This window comes from Oreochromis niloticus, linkage group LG22, assembly GCF_001858045.2.
Source record: "Oreochromis niloticus isolate F11D_XX linkage group LG22, O_niloticus_UMD_NMBU, whole genome shotgun sequence".
NCBI classification, from domain to species: Eukaryota; Metazoa; Chordata; class Actinopteri; order Cichliformes; family Cichlidae; genus Oreochromis; species Oreochromis niloticus.
This window is the reverse complement of record NC_031985.2, coordinates 27764866-27787091: the sequence shown is the minus strand read 5'-3', so window position 1 is coordinate 27787091 and position 22226 is coordinate 27764866. Positions and strand designations below refer to the sequence as shown.

The window sequence follows — 22226 nt, the reverse complement described above, 5'->3', positions numbered from 1 at the left end:
TTTTCAAAAAAACAAAAACAAAAAACAAACTGTGAATAGACCAGTGGATGATGTCTAAATGACTATGTACATCTTTAAGATACAGTCTATAGTCTAAGCTGCAATAGGCTGGTGACCTGTCAAGGGTTCATCAAGTGTTTCGTCCTTGTTCATGGATGGATAGCTGTGGACCAGGATGGCTGTGTTTCAATAACATTATGAATAAATATTCATTAATATCAGTGGTGTTTGCAAATATGTTATTTAAATTGAAGGTGGTCCATAAAATGATAATATAGCATCAAACCATTAGGCAAGTTAAATATTTATTCACTGTCTTGAAGCCCTGTAGCGAGTCTGTGAAAGGCCAAATGTGGTCAAAGGGGCCCTGCATGGTGCCCTGCTGCATGCAAGCGCTATTGACACATGCCCTCATAATCAGTTGATTCCGTATTGGTATGAGGCCTTTATAATAGTCCGACTGTGGCTGGCTGCTCTGTCGCAGGGATCAGGAATGGATTGGCATGGGAACTGGCATCAGAGTGGCTTGGCACTCTCTGGGCCGGACCCATGAGGGATTTATCTGCCTTTCAGACACATAAGGAATGCTGGGACCTGATGCACTTGCTGTCTGGCTGTCTTCACAATTCACTCCAAATAACCTGAATATATGAGGCATTCCTGGGAACGGCAGGTTTGTGCCCACAGGGTGTCTCCAAAGAAACCCATTGTGTTTTTATGATCTGATTGAGCTAAGATGAGCTGTGAATAAACTACCAAAGGAACGCAGCTAGACGCAGCCAGAGTGGATGACTGAAATAGTAGCTGCCGTGATTTAAGGTGTCAGTAGGGCAAAATGGCTGTGGCTACGGGTCGTGCCGTCTATCGGAGAGCGAGAGACACAGAGACAGAACAGGGAGAGGGCGAGAGAGTCCTCCCGCCTCATCTGGCTCCCCCTTTGCAAAGATAAATAAAGAGGCTAAAAGCCGAAGAGAAGAAGCAGAAAGGAGCTTTTGTGGCTTCCGAGTGGGGTCCCTTTCATGACGGTTCCCACAGCACTGGGCCTGTGATGACATTCACCATGTTTCACACACACAGGCACACACACACGCTGATGGGCCCTGTGACTGCGGTGACTTTCGCTGGTGCCGGGCCCCAGACGGGACGGCGAGGGCCCCGAGAGCCACAGGCAGCCATTGTGCTGTCGCCGCGGAAACCAGCCTCTTTATGTCAGACATGTTTTTCTGTTTGTTTTCTTTTTTATGTCTTTAATGTGGGCAAGGGGAATGTTTCCCCTCTCATCTACCACCCCCACCCCCTTCCCTCCACACTGCACTGTGTTGCACCACCCCCTACCCCCACCACCAGTACCCATCTTCCTTCCCCTCCCACCAATCCATCCACATTTGTTTCTCCTCTTCGCCTCCTCTTCTCCCTTATGTTGTCCCCACCCCACCCGCTCTGTTTCCCCCTGGAGATCGTCATTTGTAAAGCTCTTTGCTTAGACAGCCCATATCTTTGTCGTGGTGTTGCGGCCTCCCTCTCACTCAGCTCCTTTTTATCTGTTCTTCGTGAGGGTTTGGCACAAGCTGGCACTTTTTCTTCCTCCTGCACTGAAAAAAAAAAAAAGAAGAAGAAGAAAAAATGTGCACAACTCTAAAACAACAAAACCTATCCCCAAAAGAATCTCGCCTTTCCCACGCTAAGCCAATTTTCTTCATAAGATTAAACAAACTCACCAATAACAACGTGAAAGAAAATTGAAGGCGGGGGGTTCGGGGGGTGGTTGAGAGAATCTGGCTATGATTAGAGCCTGACAGAGGATGCCCCAAAGTCATCCAGTGAGGAAAAACAAACCTGAAAAAGCTCGACTGTTACTATTTTTAAGCACGTGAAGAATGCTGCTCGGTGCCATGACTCAAAGGCACGTTGGCCCTCGTCCGTAATCAGTTCACTCTGACTGCTCTCCTCTGCCACATCACACACAGGACACAATCTTTAACGAGCCACAGAGAAAGAGGAGGAGAAGAGAGAAAAAAAGGAGTGTGGGGGGGGAGTGAAAAATGAAAGAGTTCGAGGCTAATCCGCAGTGCCCCTCAGCCATGCATGTGACTGTGCCTGATTTGATGAGTGTGTGTATGGAGAGGGGGGTATTTAAGACTCAGCTAATATTAGCCACTGTAAAACAAGTTTGACTAAATCTGCGTAGGTTCTCAGCCATGTCCAGGTCATGGTAATCTAAGGAGCTTAGAAAGAAAAGCGACCGGACTTCTTTAAGTTTCTTGGAGATGTTTCAAACTCTGTGAGAAGCTTCTTCAGTTCAGTTCAGTTTCACTGAAGCATTTTGACTTGGAAGCTGCCTATCGTTTAGATTTATGGAGGAGATTGATTGAATTGACATATATGTATATTGATCCAAGCCTGTGCTTCGCACTCAGAGATTAAAATAAACCAGATTCTCAGACAAAGCCAGGCCACGCTTTCCCCCGTCCCTGTTAGACTAGACACCCCTGTGCTGCTGCTCTTTGACAGCCTCTCACTTTTCCAAATCCCTCGTATAACTTTACACCTCAGATTACAGCCTTATCTGGGGGGCGACCTGCCGACACCTTGTTCCGATGGCAGCTCAGGAGAGCGAGCGTAAGCCCCTGAAAAACCACCATAAGAACTTGCCGCCACAGCACTGCTGGGTCATTTTTAGACGGGGATTACAGTGAGTGTGCGCGGAAGGAAGAGAAGACGCTGATGGAGGAAGGATGTGGGCAATAGCAGCCGGTATTCTCATCCCCTTGAGGGAGTTGGTTTTATTGGTGTCAGTAGTGGGTTTTTTGTTTTTTTTGAGAAAACTGAAATAAGGGATACACTGAACTGGGTTTGATTGAACACTTTTTTTCCAGATGCCAAATCATCATTCCATAAAACTACTAAATTAGACAAAAATCTAACTTTAAAAAATAAACACAAGTAAAACTGTTGTGACCCCCTGACCTTTCTGGCAGCTCAAGCACCACTTATAGCCATGTTTCACTGCCACTTATAGGGCTTATTTAAACACCATTTAATATATTAATAAGCATTATTTCAATATATCCTTTATACAGTTTACTTGTAAATTTTAAACTGCATTTGTTTAGCGTGCATTTACATGTTTGCATTATTTCCTCTTCTTTCTAAACTAAATATTTCTTCTTTTCTCCCTTTTAAAACTTGGTTTTAAAGTTAGAATTAAGTTTAGGGTTTGGCTAAATTGGTAATAAATAACAATTTACAGCCCAAATATGGAAACCGTTCATACCACTCATGCTGCATTCATCCCAGCAGCAACCCTTGCCAAGCTGGAAGTGGTCTGGAGGAAAAGATTGTGGCGATAGCCTAAAAAGACAGACAGAGATAGATTTCTTAAAGTATTAATAGGGTTTATCCTGCTACATCAAGGAATCGCTTCACTTCTTTCAACAGCCTCAGTTACTTTTGTGTTCTTAAGGTGTTCCACCTATATTGTAATACAGCTTAGCGTGAATTTTTAAGTCTTTTTGGCTGTCTAATTTCTATTTTCCATTTTTCTCCTTTGTACAAAATTTGCACGTGTCTCTTAAATAGAATCACAGTGTGACAACTTCCCTGAGATAGCGTCCCTACATATACATATATATACATATATATATACAGCTATCTATCTATCTCTGTGTATATATATCTCTCTCTCTCTATATATATATATATATATATATATATATGTATGTGTGTGTGTGTAAATGTAATGCTGCCTGCTTTGAAATATATATATATGTATATGTATATGTATATGTATATATATATATATATATATATATGTATATATGTAGATGCAATGCTGCCTGCTTTGAAATCAAACAAACACAAGACAATTCCTCACCCACAGAGACATATGGATTCAAAGGACAGGCACACATTCATAAAACTGCCCATGACAGATGCTCACACAAATGTTGAAAGGCATACTTGTACAGTAGACTCATTCTATACACTCCACGTGTATCTTGGGCACAAACAAACACTGTCTATCTCAGACATGAAAACTTGCTTGAGGTCATTGCTTGAGAGCGCCTTGCTAGCTGTATATGGTGCAGAAGGCTTTGATCTCTGAACTTGGCTGTGGCAAAGACAGCCAGCCAGCGCTGCGGCCCTGCGATACCGGAAGCTTGTGGTCTGGGCTGGCTCCATTTACTACTCTGTTCTGGTGCTAAATATACAATAATAAAAAGGCTAGCAGATTTATTTCAGACTTATACATTTCCTCTCCAGCAAGGGAAGAAAGGACGAAGCAAAGAGACAGACGTCTCCAGATTACCGAAGAACATTAAGTGATAATTACAGAGAGAGATAGAAAGAAAGGGACGAGGTTTCCCCCTCTCGCTTTTCTCTTCCTCCTTTACTGCCACCACAGACTAAGAGGGGCGCCCACTCTATTAGACTCCCAATGATTGGCTGTGATTGCATTATCTGATCTCATAAGGGATGAAACACACACCACATGCCTGCATTTCATTGCTCAGTGATCACTCAGAAGTCAAACATGTTTTTTTTTCTTTACACATGAAGCCATAAAAGAACATGGGATTCAAATTCAAACATTTTCCTAATCTTTTTCAAGTTAGTTTCCTGAAACACACAAGCACGCGTGCACACACGCATTCATACTCTGCTATGCACTCGACTTCACCACGAGTCCACCGCACTCCTCTCAAAGCTCTTTGATCCCCGGTCGAGGGTCCTCTCCGTGGTGCCTCAGTCTGAATTCCAGAGATTCTGGGATAATTCAAACGTTTCACGGCACATACTTGGTCCCCCCAGGAGACAGCGGCAGAGATGGAAAATGCCACCACGGTCCCTGTCTCTCTCTCCCTCCATTGTCCCTACTCTTTAATCAGGCCCTCTCTGTGGCTCACGCTGCCACCATGGTGTGTTGTCTCAGCCTGGGAAAATGCCGGCCTAAGTGGCTGTTATGTGCTGAGGCGCAGACCACAGGGACCCAGAGGGGTGCTGCTGGAGCCCTCTGTGCCAGCCGTGGGTCTCAGAGTGGCTAACACACACAATGAGTGAGGTCCCAAGTCTGGATGTAACCTTACATAACAGCCATCACTTCATCTATTTACTTTTTGTCTGGGTTTTCGATCAGTAAATCATCACACGACGTTGTAATCACAGGGACAGGCAAGAAACCCAATCATGAATCATGAATGTTATTTGTTCCTAAGAAGTTGCTGGGTGTAAACCGGCGCTAAACTGCCACACAGATAGGGCAGTATTGTAGAAAGTCCAGTGTGATTGCTTGGCTGCGATCTGCACAGAGGGAGTTTCCTGCCCTGAAGTCAACAAATGACCAAAACAAAGGCCTTGTGTTTCCCTGAGTCACAGCCAGAAGAAGGTCAACAAGCAGAGCTACATCAGTGTTCGGCCCATTTTAGCTTTGTTTTGGGATGGACTCGTGTTAGGGCTGGGCCCGTTGGGTCAACTGACAGCTGGACTTGCCTGCAGCCGGACACAACGCTCCGTCAGGTCAAGTTTACAAGAGCTGAGTGAAAGCCTTCTGCTTTATACTGGTTTATATTTAGTGCTTATAAGCATGAATAGAGTTTTTATGAGGTGCTATAAATTTCATTTTCAAAAAAAAAGAAAGGGGTGAGCGCTTAGGCTCATGTACGCCTACCCTGTGGTTTCCACAGGCCACCACGAAGCCTTTGTATTCACTCTGTTTGCCATGGGAAAATATCTGAAACAAATAAGTTGCCCAGTCGGCACCCATCAGTGTAAAAAACACTTCTAAGAGCTGTGGATTGTGCTGAGAGGGTGTGGTGCAGCGCTAAAGGAACTACTTGTTTACTCTTGCTATGTCTGAAAATAAAATAAAAAAAGGATCTATTTTCTCTCTGAAATGGAAGGCAAATAAACAAGTATTCTTGAGCAGACAATGTGGGCAGGCGCGAGCCGCCTGTGGTTGTACAGCGGCATGCTGGACTTGGTAAGAGACGGAGGGTGACACTTGGAGGTTCTTCCTCCAAAACATCATTACCATCATCTTCATCATCATCAAAAAACGGTTTTGCTCTTTATGGATAGTTTCCTGCTTTGTAACAGCTGTGTGCTGGATGAATTTGTTAAACGTCTCTCCAATGGATTATGTTAAAACTTACAGTCAGGGGTGTGGCCACTTTGATTGACAGGCAGCTGTAGCCAAAAGCTGACTACTAACTCAAATCACTGAGCTGGACCTTATCTGTACCCATCTGTGTGTGCAGCTTTCTAACCAAACCTGATGGTGAGCTAATAATTTAGCTATTTTAGCCAGCTGTGGCCAAAATATACTGAGACTTCAAAATGCCGAATCCAGACACTAACGGTGTGATCATGATGGTCACATCGATCTTTCATATACAGTCTCTCCTGGAGACATCTAGAATTGAATTGAAAGCATTAATCAGCTGATTTGGTTTTTAATGAATACTGCCATATAGTAAGGAAAAGAAAAATTCAGTGCAGACAGTGTTACGAAAACGTGATAGATTATTCCTGTATTTGTCCAGAAGCTTAATAAATCAGTTTTCTAATAGTTAAAAACATGGCATCATCATTTACTATAAAGTAAAATATGCATCCTGAATTAAGAGCACAGGGAAGACAGAAACCCTTTTTCTTGGGGTCAAACTGGCCATAATTGGTGATCTCACTACTTTACATATTCCTGGTATTTCTGCAAGTTATGTTGTTTTATTCCTTTGCACAAAGAGGACAGAGGCATGTGTACAGAACAAGATTTAAATCCGTCAATCTGACCATAACCTCCTCCTGGAAAATAGTACAGCAGACGCAGAACTGGCCACTGATTGGACAGATAAACAAAAACGTCACTATTTTTTTTTTTTTTTTGGCCGAAAGCGGAAGTTGTTGGCTAATGTGGACATGGGACAAAAGAGCCTCGCTTCTAGCGTTGCTACGGTAAAAGAGTTGTTACGGTCAGCGTAATTAAACAAGTGAGTCGGTATTTCACGCCTTTTTATTTCAGTTTTTTCACAGGTTTTGTAATAAGCAGCTCGTCTCGTCAGTCGGCTATTTTAGGAAAAGTACTTCCAACTAGCTACCCAGCGTTAGCAACACACACTAGCTAGCAAACAAACAAAAAAGTGATTCCACTTTTGTTAGTCCAGGTGTGTCTGAGTTAGTGTTTGCGTGTTTAAACTCCATTATCCTTGTTGTGTTTTTAAAGTGTCAAGCGTCTGTGGTTACAGTTTGTCAGACCCAGTGCGTGTTAGCTGAGTTAACTGTTAACCGTCAGGACTAAAGTCTGTAATCATTAACGTGTGTTTACCTGGAGATTTTAAACTTTGTATAAGTCAAGCTTTTAATACGACTCTCTCGGAGTTGACTATTAAGCGGTAATGCCATTTTAAATAACACACCTCCAATAGTTAATGATCACAAGTGCTTGTTTACCTCAGTTTACCCGTCTATTCCCTCATCCTGGCAGAGCCGCCAGGAGTTCAGCCATGGAAGTGCCTTGCTATCTGTCCAAACTACTGTTCGAGCTCAATGAGCAACGGAAGCGTGACTTCTTCTGTGACTGCAGCATCCTTGTTGAGGGCCGTGTCTTCAAGGCCCATCGGAATGTCTTGTTTGCAGGAAGCGGTTATTTTCGAGCTCTTCTCGTTCACTATCTACAGGTAAGGACATAAGGACAGATGCCATTGTTTTCTCTGTGTGTTTGTTAAGGAGAGCTGGCTAAACTAAGGTGACTTCTTGGACGTAAATGCAACAATTTGGTCAAGATAATGTATTTATTATCAGACTGCATATATTACAGTATGTAGGTGAGTCAGTTTCACTATTAGTTTCAAGTTCTAGTGTGTTGTGTTATTGTGATAGCTGTTTCCTAGAGTGTTCTTTCACATACTGCTTGTCGAAAGGGGGAAAAGGCTATCCAAACGACTTTTCCCTAAACTTTTTCCTAAACTTGCATAATGCAACTGAAAAGCAAAAAAAAAAATGTTGGGGGGGAAATATAAATAATAATAATGATGATTAAAAAATGTACAAAAAGCTGGTTGCATAAGTGGACACATCCTTACATTAATACTTAGGTGAAGCACTTTTTAAAGAACGCAGTCAGGCTTCATGGGTAGGAGACTGTCAGCATGGCACATCTTGACTTCGCAATATCTGCCCACCTTTCTTTTTAAAAGTACTCAAATATGTCAGATTGCCAGGGTATCTCTCGTGCACAGCCCTCTTCAGATCACCCCACATATTTTTCCATTGGATTTATGTCTGGCTTGGCCATTACAGACTTTAATTTTCTTCAGGTGAGGTCATTCTTTTGTTAATTTGAATTGGCTTGGGATCATTGTCATGTTGAAAGGTGAAATTCCCCTTTATCTTCAGCTTTCTAGTGGATGCCTTTAGTGGATGGGGCCCTCCATCTTGACTAAAGCCCCAGTTCCAGCTGCAGCCCCAACTACCATGCCGCCAGGAAACTCCTACTAGAACAGCTTAACTTTACTTGGGCGTAATCAATTTAATTCAATTTTATTTATACAGTACCAAATCACAGCAACAGTCACCTCAAAGCGCTTTATATTTTGAGGTAGACCCTACAATAACAACACAGGGAAAACCCCAACAATCTTATGATCCCCTATGAGCAAGTGCTTTCGCAACAATGGGAAGGAAAAACTCCCTCTTAACAGGAAGAAACCTCCAGCAGGGGAAAGGAGGAAGGCAGAGAGAGTCTCTTTAATTGATAGTATGTGTGTAGAAGACTAAATGCTGTGATTAAATCAAAATTTGCTTCACCAAAGTATTAATTTAAGGATGTGCTCACTTATACGACCAGCTTATTATATGTTTTTAACTTTTAATATTTTTCAGATTTGTTTTTTCAATTAAATTGTACAGGTTTAGGTTACATTAAAGGTGGGAACATTTTAAAATGATATATTGTAGTAATTTTTTTTAACATCATAGAAAACCTGGCATTTCAACAGGGGTGTTTACACTTTTTATATACATTCTACCTGACCCTGTGTTTTTAAAAAAAAAAAAAAAAAAATGGAATTGCCCCCACTTGTTAAATTAAGCCCACACCCAGGCCTGATTACTGCCAGACTTATTCAGTCGAAAAAATACTTACAGAGAAGCTGTCTGACAAAATGAAGTAGGCTAAAAGTTTCCAAAAAGCAACGCATCATCTAGAGAAACTCAAGAACAGATGCCATTTCTAAGACTTTGGGACTCGCGACGAACCACAGTGAGAGCCATTATCCACAAATAGAGAAAGCTTGGAATAGCGGTGAACCTTCCCAGGAGTCGACCAAGATTAGCGCATTGAAGACTCATCCAGGAGGTCACAAAAGAACCCAGAACAACATCTAAAGACCTCCAGGCCTCATTTGGCTCTCTTCATGTTTAACAGTAAGAAAGAAACTGGGCAAAAATGGCATCCATGGGAGCATTTCAAGGAAAAAATTATTGTTGACCAAAAAGAACACAATGTTTTGTCTCACATTTTCCAAAAAACATCTTGATGACTTTTAAGAAAATAGTTTGTGGACGGACGAGATAAAAATGTAAACTTTTTGGAATGTTTGAATTGTGTTAAATCTGGCATAAAACTAATACACAATATTTCATAAAAAGATCATCATACCAACAGTCATAGATGTTGGTGTTTTGATGGTCTAGGGCTTTGCTACTTTGCTGCTTGAGGGTTTGGATGACTTTGCTGCAGTTTATGGAACAGTCAGCTGGAACCTGCTCCCTATCAGAAAATCATGAAGCAATCACTTCATGGTCTAAAGCTCAAGTGCTTTTGAGTTATGTCACAGGAAAATGATCAGAAACAAATCTGAATGGCTCACAAATAAATAAATAAAATAAATGAACAACTTAAGGTTTTGGAGTGGACTAGCGAAAGTCTGGATCCAATTGAGGCACTAGGGCATGACCTTAACCAGGTGGTTCAGGTTTAAAAAACCTTCCAATGTGGCTGAATTAAAACAATTCTGGGGGCCAAAATTCCTGCAAAAAGGTTTGGAAAATTCTTTTTTCCTAAATCACTTCCTAAATAAATTAAATCATAATTTAAAAACTAAATTTTGTATTTACTCTATTTTTATCCAATTGAGATTTGAAATCGGGAAGGGGGCAAGTACTTTTTTCACAGCACTGTGTTTTGCCAAGGTCACAAATAAAAACTGCAGACAAGCAGTATTTTTTTTTTATATATATTGTGCTTTTCTCAGACAAGAGGCAGAGAGTGCTTCACAGAAGACAAACATAAGCAATATAAAAATTACAAAATGAAGGGAGATCATATTTAAACAACAGAAATAGTGCATTAAGAAAAATCTGTCTTAAAAGCAGTACAAAAATTAAGACAAATTATGCATTTCATAAAAGAAGAACTGGCATAAATATATTACTAATATGCCCGAGTAAACAGATTCCGCAGAGTCCGCAGAAATGACAACCTACTCAGCATACAGGCAGAGTTACACAGGTCAGGTCACAGCCTCAAGTACTCTGTCACAGTGTGTCCTTCAGTGGATGTGGGAGGGGAAACCTCCCAAAAAACATTAATTTTAAATTGCTTTGACTAAAGGGAATGACATGAAGAAGGTCGGCCACAAGGGAGCCTGACTGTGAATGCTGTATAGGTAAGGATGAGAATTTTAACTGGATACTTAACATTACTGAGTGCTGGTGTAGAGACATTAGTTGGGTAATATGGGAGCAGCTCTATGACCTAGAAAGTAGCGTAACCACATTTTTGCAGTCAGGAAAATGGAAATCTTGAAAACCTTTAGCTGTTTTGTAAAAACTATGATTTGAAATGTACTGATATTTCTCTGGAGCCCTGTTCCACTTTCTAAATATCTTCTGTTCCAGCATTTGTTTTCCAGTACATTTGGCTCAACATTGTCTGTCTTTTGAATACATCTCTTTTCAGGACAGCGGACAGCGCTACAGCACAGCATCGTTGGACATTGTGACAGCTGACGCCTTCTCTATTATTCTGGACTTCCTCTACTCTGGGCGCCTGGCTCTGAACAGGAGCAATGTCATCGAGGTGATGTCAGCAGCCAGCTACCTGCAGATGACGGATCTGGTGAACTTCTGCAAAGAGTATATCCGGTCGTCTTTGGAAATCTGCAGCAAGGAGAAGGAGAGGAACACGGAGAAAGAGAATCAGACAGAGGATGGAGGAATGGGTCCTGCAGACAGTGGCACTCCTTCTGCAACAATTTCCAGTGGTGCTGGGGTTGCAGAGCCTCATTCGCAGGTCTCAGAGGCGGATAGAGGGTCAGGTTTAGGTCAGGAGTCTGTTACATCAGGTAGAACACCTTTGTCCATTGTTGTCACCACCCCTCCAGGCGCTACCAGGGATATGGACACCTCCTATCCCTCTCGGGAAGAGTTTGCACCTGGGAGTGAAGGGCAAAAGGGACATATGGATCAGACTAATCTCTCATCATCCTCATCCTCTGCTCTGACTCCAGAGTTGGTGAACCCTAAGATAGAATATGACCCTGATGAAGAACTTATGGAGTCACCCGACACCAAAGTCATCACATCCTATCCTGGGCCTCCTCTGCACAATACTCATCATAGCAGGCTGCTTCCCCCGAGTCCCTCTCCATCTAACGAACGCTCCCCCTTGGGATACAGCTCATCCTTTAATGCCAGGCAGCTGATGGAGGCACTGGCCAGAGGTGAAGGTCCCACTTCTTTGGGGGACAGAGTAGGGCAGCGCTTCACCCAAGGGCTGGGTAGCAGCACTGGAGGAAGCAGAATGGACGAAGGTCTGGGATTTGTAGGATCATCAATTATGGAGATCCAGTCTGATTGGCTTGGAGAGGACACAGGTAATTAGTAGAATAAATATAAGGACATTTAATCAATTAAAAAGCTATATAGCAATGTTAGTAAATTGTCAACCCAAATAGATAGGGGTAGGTTTGAATTGTTGCTGTGTTTTTCCTCCTTCAGGTGATGGCTTAGTAGTGCCAGTGAAACTCCACAAGTGCCCCTTCTGCCCATACACTGCCAAGCAGAAGGGGATCATGAAGAGGCACATCCGTTGCCACACAGGAGAGAGGCCATTCCCCTGCCCCATGTGTGGCAAGAGGTTCACACGACAGGAGCACCTACGCAGCCACGCCCTTAGTGTAAGAATTTCATGCACTGCAAGCTTTGATCAGAAAAAAACAAAAAAACGTATTGCCTCAAAAAATGTATAGCAGGTCGACTTCATTCTGAGTTAACCTTATCCAACTTAAGTTCACAAATTTTCTAATAATGCAAACTATTACCATGAACAGGTTAGATTTTTTTTCTTTTATTAAGAGTATCTGTACACAGCATTTATATTATCTGAGAAGAGACACATCTCAGTTTTTGTTGCATTCCTGTGGCCCCTTGCACTGAACAGTTACAGCAACACTGGTCATGTCTCAGTAATTACTACAGGAGTCTCAGTGACAGAGACCTGATACAATACTAGAATATAGCTTCAGTATACTAAGACTTCATTAAAGTATCTGTGTCATGATGCTTCCAACTTACAGTGCACTCTATTATGGATGAAAATATTTTACATTGTACTCCATAGTACTCATTTTAAAGCTTTTCTACTTTAAAACATCCACACTAATACATTGTGCAGTGTAATATTTTAAAGTCACATGAATAATAAAAATAGTCTCCAACTGTGACATTAAAATGATACCATAAAAGATTATGCACATGTATCACATTCATTATGAGTATTTTTTTTCTTTAGGTAATTTTCTTTTTAAATATAAGTGCAAATATGAGATTTTGAAGTAAATTTCATTAAGTGACTTAAAGAAATTCAGTGAAAACTGTGAAATTCCGTTCACTGTTCCCCATTGTGTGACGTAAGTTTCAGTAGTGCAGTTTTTTTTTGTTTTGTTTTTTTACCCCTCAGCCCTAAAAAGCTGATGGGGAATATTTGTTACCCTGCCGGACAGGCAGGTGGCTGGAGTGGACACCCAAGTTTGTGAATGTGATAACTTGAGAACGAAGCGACATAGTAGAGTTTCAAATTGGCACCATAAGTGCATCTGCTAGTAGCCTGAGGTTTAGCACTATCCACTGCTGGGATTTAAAAAAATATATATATTGTGCTGTTATTTTCATCTACACTGATGGAAAAGTTGGTACTGTCCAAACAGATGAATTCACATCCTCCATGTCTTGATCATCCACAGGTCCACAGACACTACTGGCCCGTGTCATGCAAGAGCTGCAGACGAAACTTCACTGGTTCTAGCGTTTCACCCGGACTCAGACGCTTCGGCATCTGCGATAGCTGCAACTGTGTGACCACCACTCACGATGAAACAGCCCCTGTTCACCCTTCTAGCCAGTCAGAGCCTGTGGAACGAGCAGACGGCAGTACGGATTGGTCCAGCTTTATAGATGAGGTGGACGAGGTGGAGGTCGGCAGAGTGGAAGACTTGGTGGAGAAACAGATGCTTGAAAGACAGCTGGCTGTCTGCACTGATGTAGTTCACACGTTGTGAATTCAGTCAGTTATACCGAGGGAACAAAGTCTTTCTCTGAACTTGCTGTCTGAGCTAGTGTGTCATGCCAAAATGTAGTCTTGGACACATTGGGGTTGTAGTTTGGCGTGTATGTTTGTCAGATTTCATCACATTTGTGCAAGATGCCGTCACAGATCTTTAGTCAGAGGCTGTGTGTCATGGCTAGTGCGATTCCCATCAGGGTGATCTCTAGTTAGTATTATTTACTGTAAGATGATTTATTTATTAACTAATTTGTATTTTAAATCTTTGAGTTTTGCAGATATTGTACTCCAGTAACTTGCTTGACTGGAACTAGGTTCTGTGTGTGTGTGTGTGTGTGTGTGTGTGTGTGTGTGTGTGTGTGTGTGTCTCTTTCTTTAAATTATTACTGTAGTCTTTCCCTTCCTATATTTGCACAACTGATAAAACCAAATGTTTGTGTGTCTGTGTCTGTGTGTCTTGTATGTAGGAAGAATGCACCCGTCCAGCTGGATTTCTGAACTTACAGAGGACAGACAAAGCGTCTTCTCAAATGCTTTGTCCAGAAAATTACACTTTGTGTATAAAAACAGTCTTGTGGATGTAGAGGGGCCACTGGAGTTATTACTGCAATAAATGTGTTCTCAAACTGTGGACACTGTGTAATTGCCTTGTCATTGTTTGTTTCTTTCAATAGTCCCGGAGTCACTTCTTCTTCTTTATTATTGAAGTATAAGTAAACCTTGTACTTGATGTAGATTTGGATCATATACAAAACTAGCCTGCGGCGCACTCTAGTGGTTATTCAGTTCAAATCTGTGCCAGCAACTGTTTTCTCATGTTCCTGCATTAAATAAGCAGCTGCATTTGTCCTTTGCGGAGTAAACATTTATTTAGTGATCCAGAGTGCAAACAGGTGTGTGTGTCTGTGTGTGTGTGTGTGTGTGAGAGAGAGAGAGAACACATTCAGCAGTGAGCTTACTTGGATCTGGATAGTACCTGCAGGTGAGGTAGTTTGAGGATTTTATATTTTATTTCTCAAGTTCATTTAACACACTTAAGTTGCTGAGAGAAACTACAGGAAATGACACTAAAGCACAACCAATATCTCATGGATTATTAACTACTGGACAGGCCACAGTATCAGAGACTGGGCAGGACTTTGTCTGACTTGATGATGTGCAGTACAGAATCTTCACAGGGTTGTGTGCTGTCTCTGTTAATATTCACATGATACAGCTCAGACTTCCAGTACAACTCTGCAAATTAAAATCAGTCTGTGGCACACTAGTAGTTACTCAGTTCATACGGAGGCGGTTGTATAGTCTTACTTAGGTTCTGACTGCATATTTTTATTATTCGAGATAAATTGAGAGCCAATCCTGGCCATCTTCCATACATGCTTGTACAGTATGGTATGCCATACAGGTTTAATATGTAAAAACCATGAAGACTTTACAAACTGGGCTTAACAGGCTCTTGGACCTGGATCATTGTGGACATGGGTCCTCACAGGAGCCTGGTAGCTAATGTTTAATCCTGTGATAGGTATACTGATAAAAAATAATGCAGTGTCTTTAGTAGCGGTTTTTGATACGGGCGACACAGGCAGATGACCGGGGCAGCATCACGGACATCATCAAAAAACAACAACAACAACAACAAAAATATGCTCGTACTCATGCTGCCTCGACATCAGTCAGCGCATATTGGGAATGGCATAGGCACCGATCGGTTTTCTATCGCCCATTTGCTGCGCCCTCCGTTTGCGAGGTGCGCCTGCTGCTTGCGGCACAAGGAGGAGGAGAGGGCGGGGCGGCGGGGTATTCACTGGCTGGCTGGAGCAGCATCTAATAACCAACCCGCAAAATAAAACAAAATAAAAACAAACCAACAAACACGAAAACACCAGACATTATGATACAGATTTATAATTTGCACCATTGTTTTTTTTCGAAATTCTATACACGAAAAGTGAGAAGGGTCTGGCTGCAGCCACTGGGGAGCGCCATATTACCTCCACAGTAACCGTATACACGTGACCTCCACAGTAGCCGTATGTATATAATTGCCTGGACATTCCAAAAAAAATGTCCAACATTCACATTTTCCCTCATTCACAGTAGTGCTGTGCCACACTACAAATTTTAGTATCGATCTGATAACAAGTAAATACAGAGCCAGTATTGCCGAAGTTGATTAATGAGATGAATTCTCAATTTGCAAATTCTGAACACATTTTAATCATCACGATAGCAGTATGATTTTTACTTTCCACAATAATTAGTTAACACAACAAAACACACCTTTGAGCTTTTCATGTGTTTTAAAACTGGGTTTTTGGAGACCTGGAATGTAAATTTTTCTTTCTCTAAAGCACACAAACAGATTCGGACATTTCACAGTGCATGTTTGAGGTTTATTTTTTCCAAAGAAATAATTAACGGAGTTCAGCGGGCTACACACTGAATTTCGATAGCAATGCTAGTGTTGGTATCGATACTGTCGATACTTGAATCGATCCGTCCACCTCTAGTACTTGTAGTTAACTGCAAACTACAATTAGGAGGAACAATTATGAACAACTAAACTTCCTGAGCATTGTGTGCATCTAGTGAGGCGATAAAGCTTAAATACCAATGCCCTTTAACATCAATTATGAAACCTTGTTTTGTAATTTTTACCAAGACCTTTACAAGACACCTTACAGCATGTTAGCAAACACACTTAAGCAATACAAAAGAACATAAAAAGAGACATTTGCTTCCCTAAACTTTAGTGCGGATTTCACCAGTGACCATGGTAGCCAGATACTTCCTTCTGCTGTTTGTCCTCAGTGGTAAGCTTTCATGTTTTTATGATAAAAAAAAAAAAAAAAAATTAAAATCTGACAAACACTGTGCAATTTTTATTTGCTACCTATCCTACTACTAACTACATATTGTCCTGGATTGCTATAAACCCATGACGTCGTAGTTTATGTTTCAGGAGCTGACAGTTCTCGGATTATTGGAGGCCGAGATGCTGCCCCCCACTCACTCCCCTACATGGCCTCAGTGCAACTTCAAGGTCGCCATTTGTGTGGAGGAGCACTAGTGAGAGAGGACTTTGTACTCACAGCAGCACATTGTGAGACACGTTGTTTGATTTAATATGCAGCATTTGCAGAACTGACAAAAAACCTCTCTATCAGTTTTTCTACATATCATAATAGGTGCTTCGTGGAAGAAAAACTATTAACATTGGGTCCTTGATAACATAATAAATGTTGCTGCAATTTGTAGAATACCCACAGTCGTGCTGGGAGTTGATTCCCTGACAGTACCTGTCAGGGAATCAGCAGCAGTTTGACCACAAGGAAAGCAGCAGTTCCTTGTGGTCAAATCTTTAAAGCATCCAGGCTATGATGGACACAAAAACGATATCATGCTCCTCAAGGTGAGTGTTGGAGCTATTTGTTCTTTATTTTTGTTATTTTGAAATTTGTTAAAGTTTGTTGTTAGTTTACTTATATTTTTGGGTTTATTTACAAGTTTATTTGTAGGTTAATATTTGTTTCAATGTTTTGTTTTATTTTGATGTTTACCTTGTTAAGTTAGTAAGAGCTGTAGGGCCATTTTTTTCTATAAATAAAGAGACTGGTATAGGACCAGCATGCACTGGGGTGGGCCTTTTTTTTTTTTTTTTTTTTTTTTTTACCAGAGCAGGAGAAACAGCAGGAAGTAACAAAAAATGGATCTTGTTATTGCTTGCCAAACTGGATGAATAAACTATAAAAACGCAACTTTCAAGTTTGGACAGTGGACTTCTTTTCCCTGCGTACAAAATATTATCTCAGTGCAGCAGTGGCTTGTGGATTTTTAATTGTGGGATGTTTGGTTTGTCAAACAAAAGGAATTGCCACTACACAAAGTAAAAAACCCGCCCCGTGGACCAAAGGAATAATCCTTAATTAATGGATATGTTGGATATATGGATTTCAGGGATCACTGTTGAACTCGAACAAAAGTTACTGGATCGTCTTTGTAATAATCCAGACGGATTTGGTGCTTGAGGCCTGGATCAACATGTCAATCGTTCATCAAAACTGGTGAGTGATAATATTGTTTAACAGTGAAGCTAGAAGACATTATTTCACTACAAAGACTGATGAACTAAGTTGTACTAAATTGGTGCATAATTGGATCGCTAATTGAAACATGCCAACGCTTGTTGTGGAAATGTTTGCTCACTGCAATCTGCAGGTAAATGGATGTCATGTTTGTGCTTTATGCTGTGGATTCTCAATGTGCTGTGCATCTTTGGAATGTTTGAAATAATTCAAAAGAACAATAAAAATGTCAGATACTAAAATAAACAAGAGGATGACACTCAGATGCAAGCAGAGAAAATAAGCATCAAATTTACGCCCAAAGGTTTGGATTTGTATATAAAGACATGCCAAGAAAAGCAGAGTTCAACGTATAAGCAAGCATCTAAGTACATGGGGAAAATTTCCTCGTTAATGACCTCACATGAGAATGTTAAGGAAGTGTCTTCTGAATTTGGGATGCTTATTAAATGCTATCAAGATGCAACCGCTTTGCAAGAATCTATTTTAAGTTTGCCACTGCCAGAAGATGAAGTGAAAAGGCAAACCGCACATTTTCAGTCTAAGGTGATAGCATTCTCTGTTTTTTATGGACAATGTAAAGGTTTGGTTGCAGGAAGCAGGCGAGCCATATACTGAACAAAACAATACTGCTCATGATGATCGAGTTGTTGAAAATTTGTTGAATAAATCCTGAAGACAGCGTCTCTAATATCTCAAGCGTAAAGGCACCAAAAACATTTTCACAGCAAAGTCGAATTTCATCGACACCTTCTGCACCAGGGCCGTGCAGATACATTTAAAGGGGCGGGTGCTCAAAGTTAAAAAGGGGCACATTGAACACCTGGTACATGTGTTAATGTTACCTGTGCTCTTTGTAATCCAGCTGGTGAGGGATCCACTGCCTTTAGTAGCCTCACACAGCTCCTTTTGTCACTGTTCCTCCTCATGTCTTTACCAGGCATGTCTGGACAATGTTATATCATCAGTAATAATTAAAAAAATCTATACACATAAAACACACACACGCACACACAGTGACATTTTAGACCTTCTTCAGAATACTGTATATACTATGGCCACAAGTTTCCATCATGGTGCTGATCCAGAAGCCTTCCCTTATTATTTATTACTAGAGCTACAATAATAAAGCAATGAGAAAAAAAAGTAATAAATATGAAATAATGTATTTATGATGATTCCATTTGTTTCACTATCCACTCTGTGCAGGGAGACAGCTTATTCAATTTTTAAACTGTAGAGATACAATAATTTTACTGCTGTAAAATCAGCATGTTGTCATATTTAAAATATAAATCGAATATAATCTGTTTCTTAATGTATGTTCTTTAACCTCCTAAGACCCAAACTCTTCCAAGGCATGCATTTTTAATTTCTCTTTGACATTTGGGCTGATTGGGACCCGATGAATGTAAAAACAAAGAATTACCAGATTTTTTTTTTACCTGATTTTTGTTTCTAGGAAAAATGAGAGCCACATATGAGGATATTCATTTGAAATTTTGATAGAACAGTAGCAGTATAATGTCCTCGTAAGTGGATATCAGGCCCTTCCAGCTATACATATATATATATATATATAGCTATATATAGTTCCAACTATATGTTTACTTAGCTTCACTTGGAGCCTATCTGCAGATGTCTGCACAGAGCAACATCTGGGCCCTGCTGTGGAAAGTAACACCCATCTAAAGGGGGGTTCTCAAAGTCTTAGTGCCAATTTAAGGACCCAACTTATGACTGAAAACAGCACATGAAAAATGTAAACCATAAATCTTTTCCTAAGCAAGCATTTTTTGTTTGGTTTTATTTCTCTTCATCTGCTCCGCTTTCAACATGAACATCTGAAAGAAAGAAAGACTTTAGTTTGAAAGGTATAAAAACTTTTTGCATGGAGATATAGAAACTAAACAGTATGCTCACCTGCTCTCTGTTTCCTTTCTTTCTCGATCATCTCCATCCTCTTCTTTCTGATGCCATCCTATAGAATGAGACAAAACCATTCAAACCCCAAAATGGACATCTTAAAGAAACCCGCCTCAAGGGAAAGAGCCAGCAGGACTGCTCTGTCAGAGGTCAGGTGGGCGAGGAGGAAAAGTTTGGTTAAAAGAGAAAGCTATATCAGGCAGAGCACTCCGAATGGGCCGGGAGCGGACAACAGGTGAAGATGGGGAGCAAGCGCAATGAGAGGGAGCAAAATTGAAATTGCTAATAAGAAGGGACCTTCGCGTGTAAGTGAATGGCGAGAGAAAGAAAGAAAAAAAAAAAAGGGGAGCCTATTAGAGAATATAATATGGCACCCCCCTCTGTCCCCTTCTCCTCCCTCTGTCCCCTTCTGGCCACCTGTGCCTCAATTTTATTCTGCAACCTAGACATCCACATTACTCACACTCTCACATAACACATACATATAGGGCCTTGAGGGTGGGCACGTTTTACAGCATCCAGAGGATGGTCGGTGTATTCCAACCCACCTCTGGCGCTGGTGCCCTACCCTCAATTTTAATGCATATAGACACTGAGGGTTTTCGGGAGGAGCCGTGCTGCTCTCTGGCAGGAAGCACCATGCCCTCCTGTGTTTTAAATGCACTTTAGAACAGCACACAGCAACACTACATATGAGCGGGCGGAGGGAGGTTTGGGGTCTTCACCCCCCCCCCGGTTCTGTTAGCCATCAGGGCTGGGGGGCTGGGAGTAGCTGCTGGCCGTCGGATTGGGGTCTGGGATGCGGGGCCTCCCTGCTACTGCAGATAGGGGAGAGACTGGTTGCCTCCACCCCAGAGAGAAGGGTTACACCTCCTGGGTCTAGGTGCGGCTTGCCCCTCTGGGGGCGGCGGTACCTGGACCTGGGATACAGAGTATGTTTGGGGAGTGTGATTGTCTGTTCAGTGTCTATTTGTGTCTGTCTACATGTTGGGTAAGTGCCGAGTATTTGGTTGTGTATATGGGGGTGGGAATGCACGTTTGAGTCTGTGTGCGCCTGTTCGTCTGTGTCCCGATTCGAAATACTGAGATCCAAAACAAAATACCAAAGGCCCAGAAGGATGCAATCAAACGGAAGAGTTTATTGAATACACATGTGGGGAGGTACGAACTGCCAAACATCAGTTGTAGAACTCCACCCAAAAAGACACTTCAGATTGCTTTTGATTCATCAGGGTTGACGCCCCCTCATGCGTTTACAAAGATTGTGATATATCAGATACAGTAAATATTCATTTTCATAAGCTAAAATAGACATAGAAGTTCCTGTCTCTATCACATTTTCCATATAAGGCCACTCGCTGCATCCTCCAGATGGTCCTTGGGGATGGCAGTCATCTGGCCACCTCTTCTGTCACCTGTAACTGGGCAAACTCAAATACAACAAGAAGCTGAATACATTCAGGCCTTCACTCCAGCCTGTTTCTTGATTAAATGTATTATATGTGTTTTGTAAGCGTGCATGCATTGAACCTTCCATAGCTCCAAGCCACTTACTCCATGTTTCGCCGGGACATTCACACCCAACGGAGCTTTCAACCTTCTAATTAATTGACTGAGCCACAACTCTTTAATAAGCACCAAATTGCAATGTGTATATAAAATGATTACCTTTCCACCTGCAATAAAAGAGTATTATGTGATTATGATAACACCTGCAATATAGACTTTAATGTAATGTTGGCAGCTTCAATAACTGTTTCAATAAAATGATTATCATATGGCTTAATGCAATGATCATGACTTAATGCAAAGTTAATTAATGCAATGATAATGATAAGAAGCATAATTAGCAGTAAGATATTTCCCTTATTCCACACTATATGTCAGGTTGGGCCTTAGACTCGACCTCTCTGGGAACATCTCAGGCCCTCCAAAGTATGGAGGCCTATCTCCCCTCAGACGTTGGTGTGCTGGTGGTTCTTGTCGACTGGGGCTGGGCACTCATGTATGTACCGGCTCACTCCTGGTGGCCGATTGGCAGGGCCTGGCACCTGTGGCCCGGCTGGGCCCCTTCCGGGGGGTGGGGTGCCCTCAGGCCTCTGGGCCTGAAGCTCGGTCCTCTCTGGCGCAGCTGGCTGCCGGCAGAGCCCGCGGGCACGCCACTGCAACCCCCTCCAGCCTCTACTCTGTGGCTGCTGGGTGACATCTCGTTTGGGGGTCTACTCAGCTCTTCCCAGGAGGGTGGCACAGTTACCCCCTTTGGTGGTCCTCCTTGGGTCCTCATACTCTGGGGCCTCTGGATGTCTGGGGCCTGGATCTCCTCCATAACCATTTCATGCCCTGGGGGATGGGGCTATGGCTCCCCTCACTCCCTAGCAGATCGTTACATGGAGAAACCTTTGGAATACAAGCATGCTTATCCACACAGGTGTATACCCGGGTGTTCACAGACACAAACTACACCTTTCTTGGCTGCTACCTCAAAGCACATTGTGCGCTATCTATCTTGCGTGCTGCACAATAACATTTAATATTTAGTATCTACTGTTATCTACTGCTAGCTAGTTTATTGTGATGGTGCTGTATTTATTATGTAGCTGTTTTTTTTTGTTGTTTGTTTGTTTTCTCTTCTGTTTTTTTTTCTCCAT

At 41.8% G+C, this 22226-nt stretch overlaps 1 protein-coding gene and 1 long non-coding RNA gene across 3 annotated transcripts; both read left to right on the top strand.

The window, feature by feature from the left end:
• Positions 1–6845: 6845 nt before the first annotated feature.
• On the top strand, positions 6846–14195 carry zbtb8b (zinc finger and BTB domain containing 8B). Of its 2 annotated transcripts, none has more exons than XM_003448928.5 (5): positions 6846–6989; positions 7484–7676; positions 10961–11876; positions 12001–12179; positions 13245–14195. In XM_003448928.5, the coding sequence occupies exons 2-5, from the start codon at positions 7503–7505 to the stop codon at positions 13557–13559; spliced, it is 1584 nt and encodes a 527-aa protein (XP_003448976.1). In that variant the 5' UTR covers positions 6846–6989; positions 7484–7502; the 3' UTR covers positions 13560–14195. The 2 variants fall into 2 exon arrangements, with proteins under 2 accessions (XP_003448976.1, XP_005453946.1); XM_005453889.4 differs by having other exon boundaries at positions 6865–6954.
• Positions 14196–16261: 2066 nt separating this feature from the next.
• Positions 16262–17751, top strand: LOC109196448 (uncharacterized). The gene is made up of 3 exons (XR_002057903.2): positions 16262–16380; positions 16530–16979; positions 17525–17751. It is a non-coding gene; the product is annotated as an uncharacterized LOC109196448 (long non-coding RNA).
• The last annotated feature ends 4475 nt before the right edge of the window (positions 17752–22226 follow it).

Excerpts from the sequence above, each read along its gene's own strand:
- zbtb8b (XM_005453889.4), top strand. The coding sequence starts at position 6,911 with ATGTGGACATGGGACAAAAGAGCCTCGCTTCTAGCGTTGCTACG. Across the intron at positions 6,955-7,483 it reads TCGCTTCTAGCGTTGCTACG|AGCCGCCAGGAGTTCAGCCA; the intron begins GTAAAAGAGTTG and ends TCATCCTGGCAG. Across the intron at positions 11,877-12,000 it reads TTGGCTTGGAGAGGACACAG|GTGATGGCTTAGTAGTGCCA; the intron begins GTAATTAGTAGA and ends TTCCTCCTTCAG.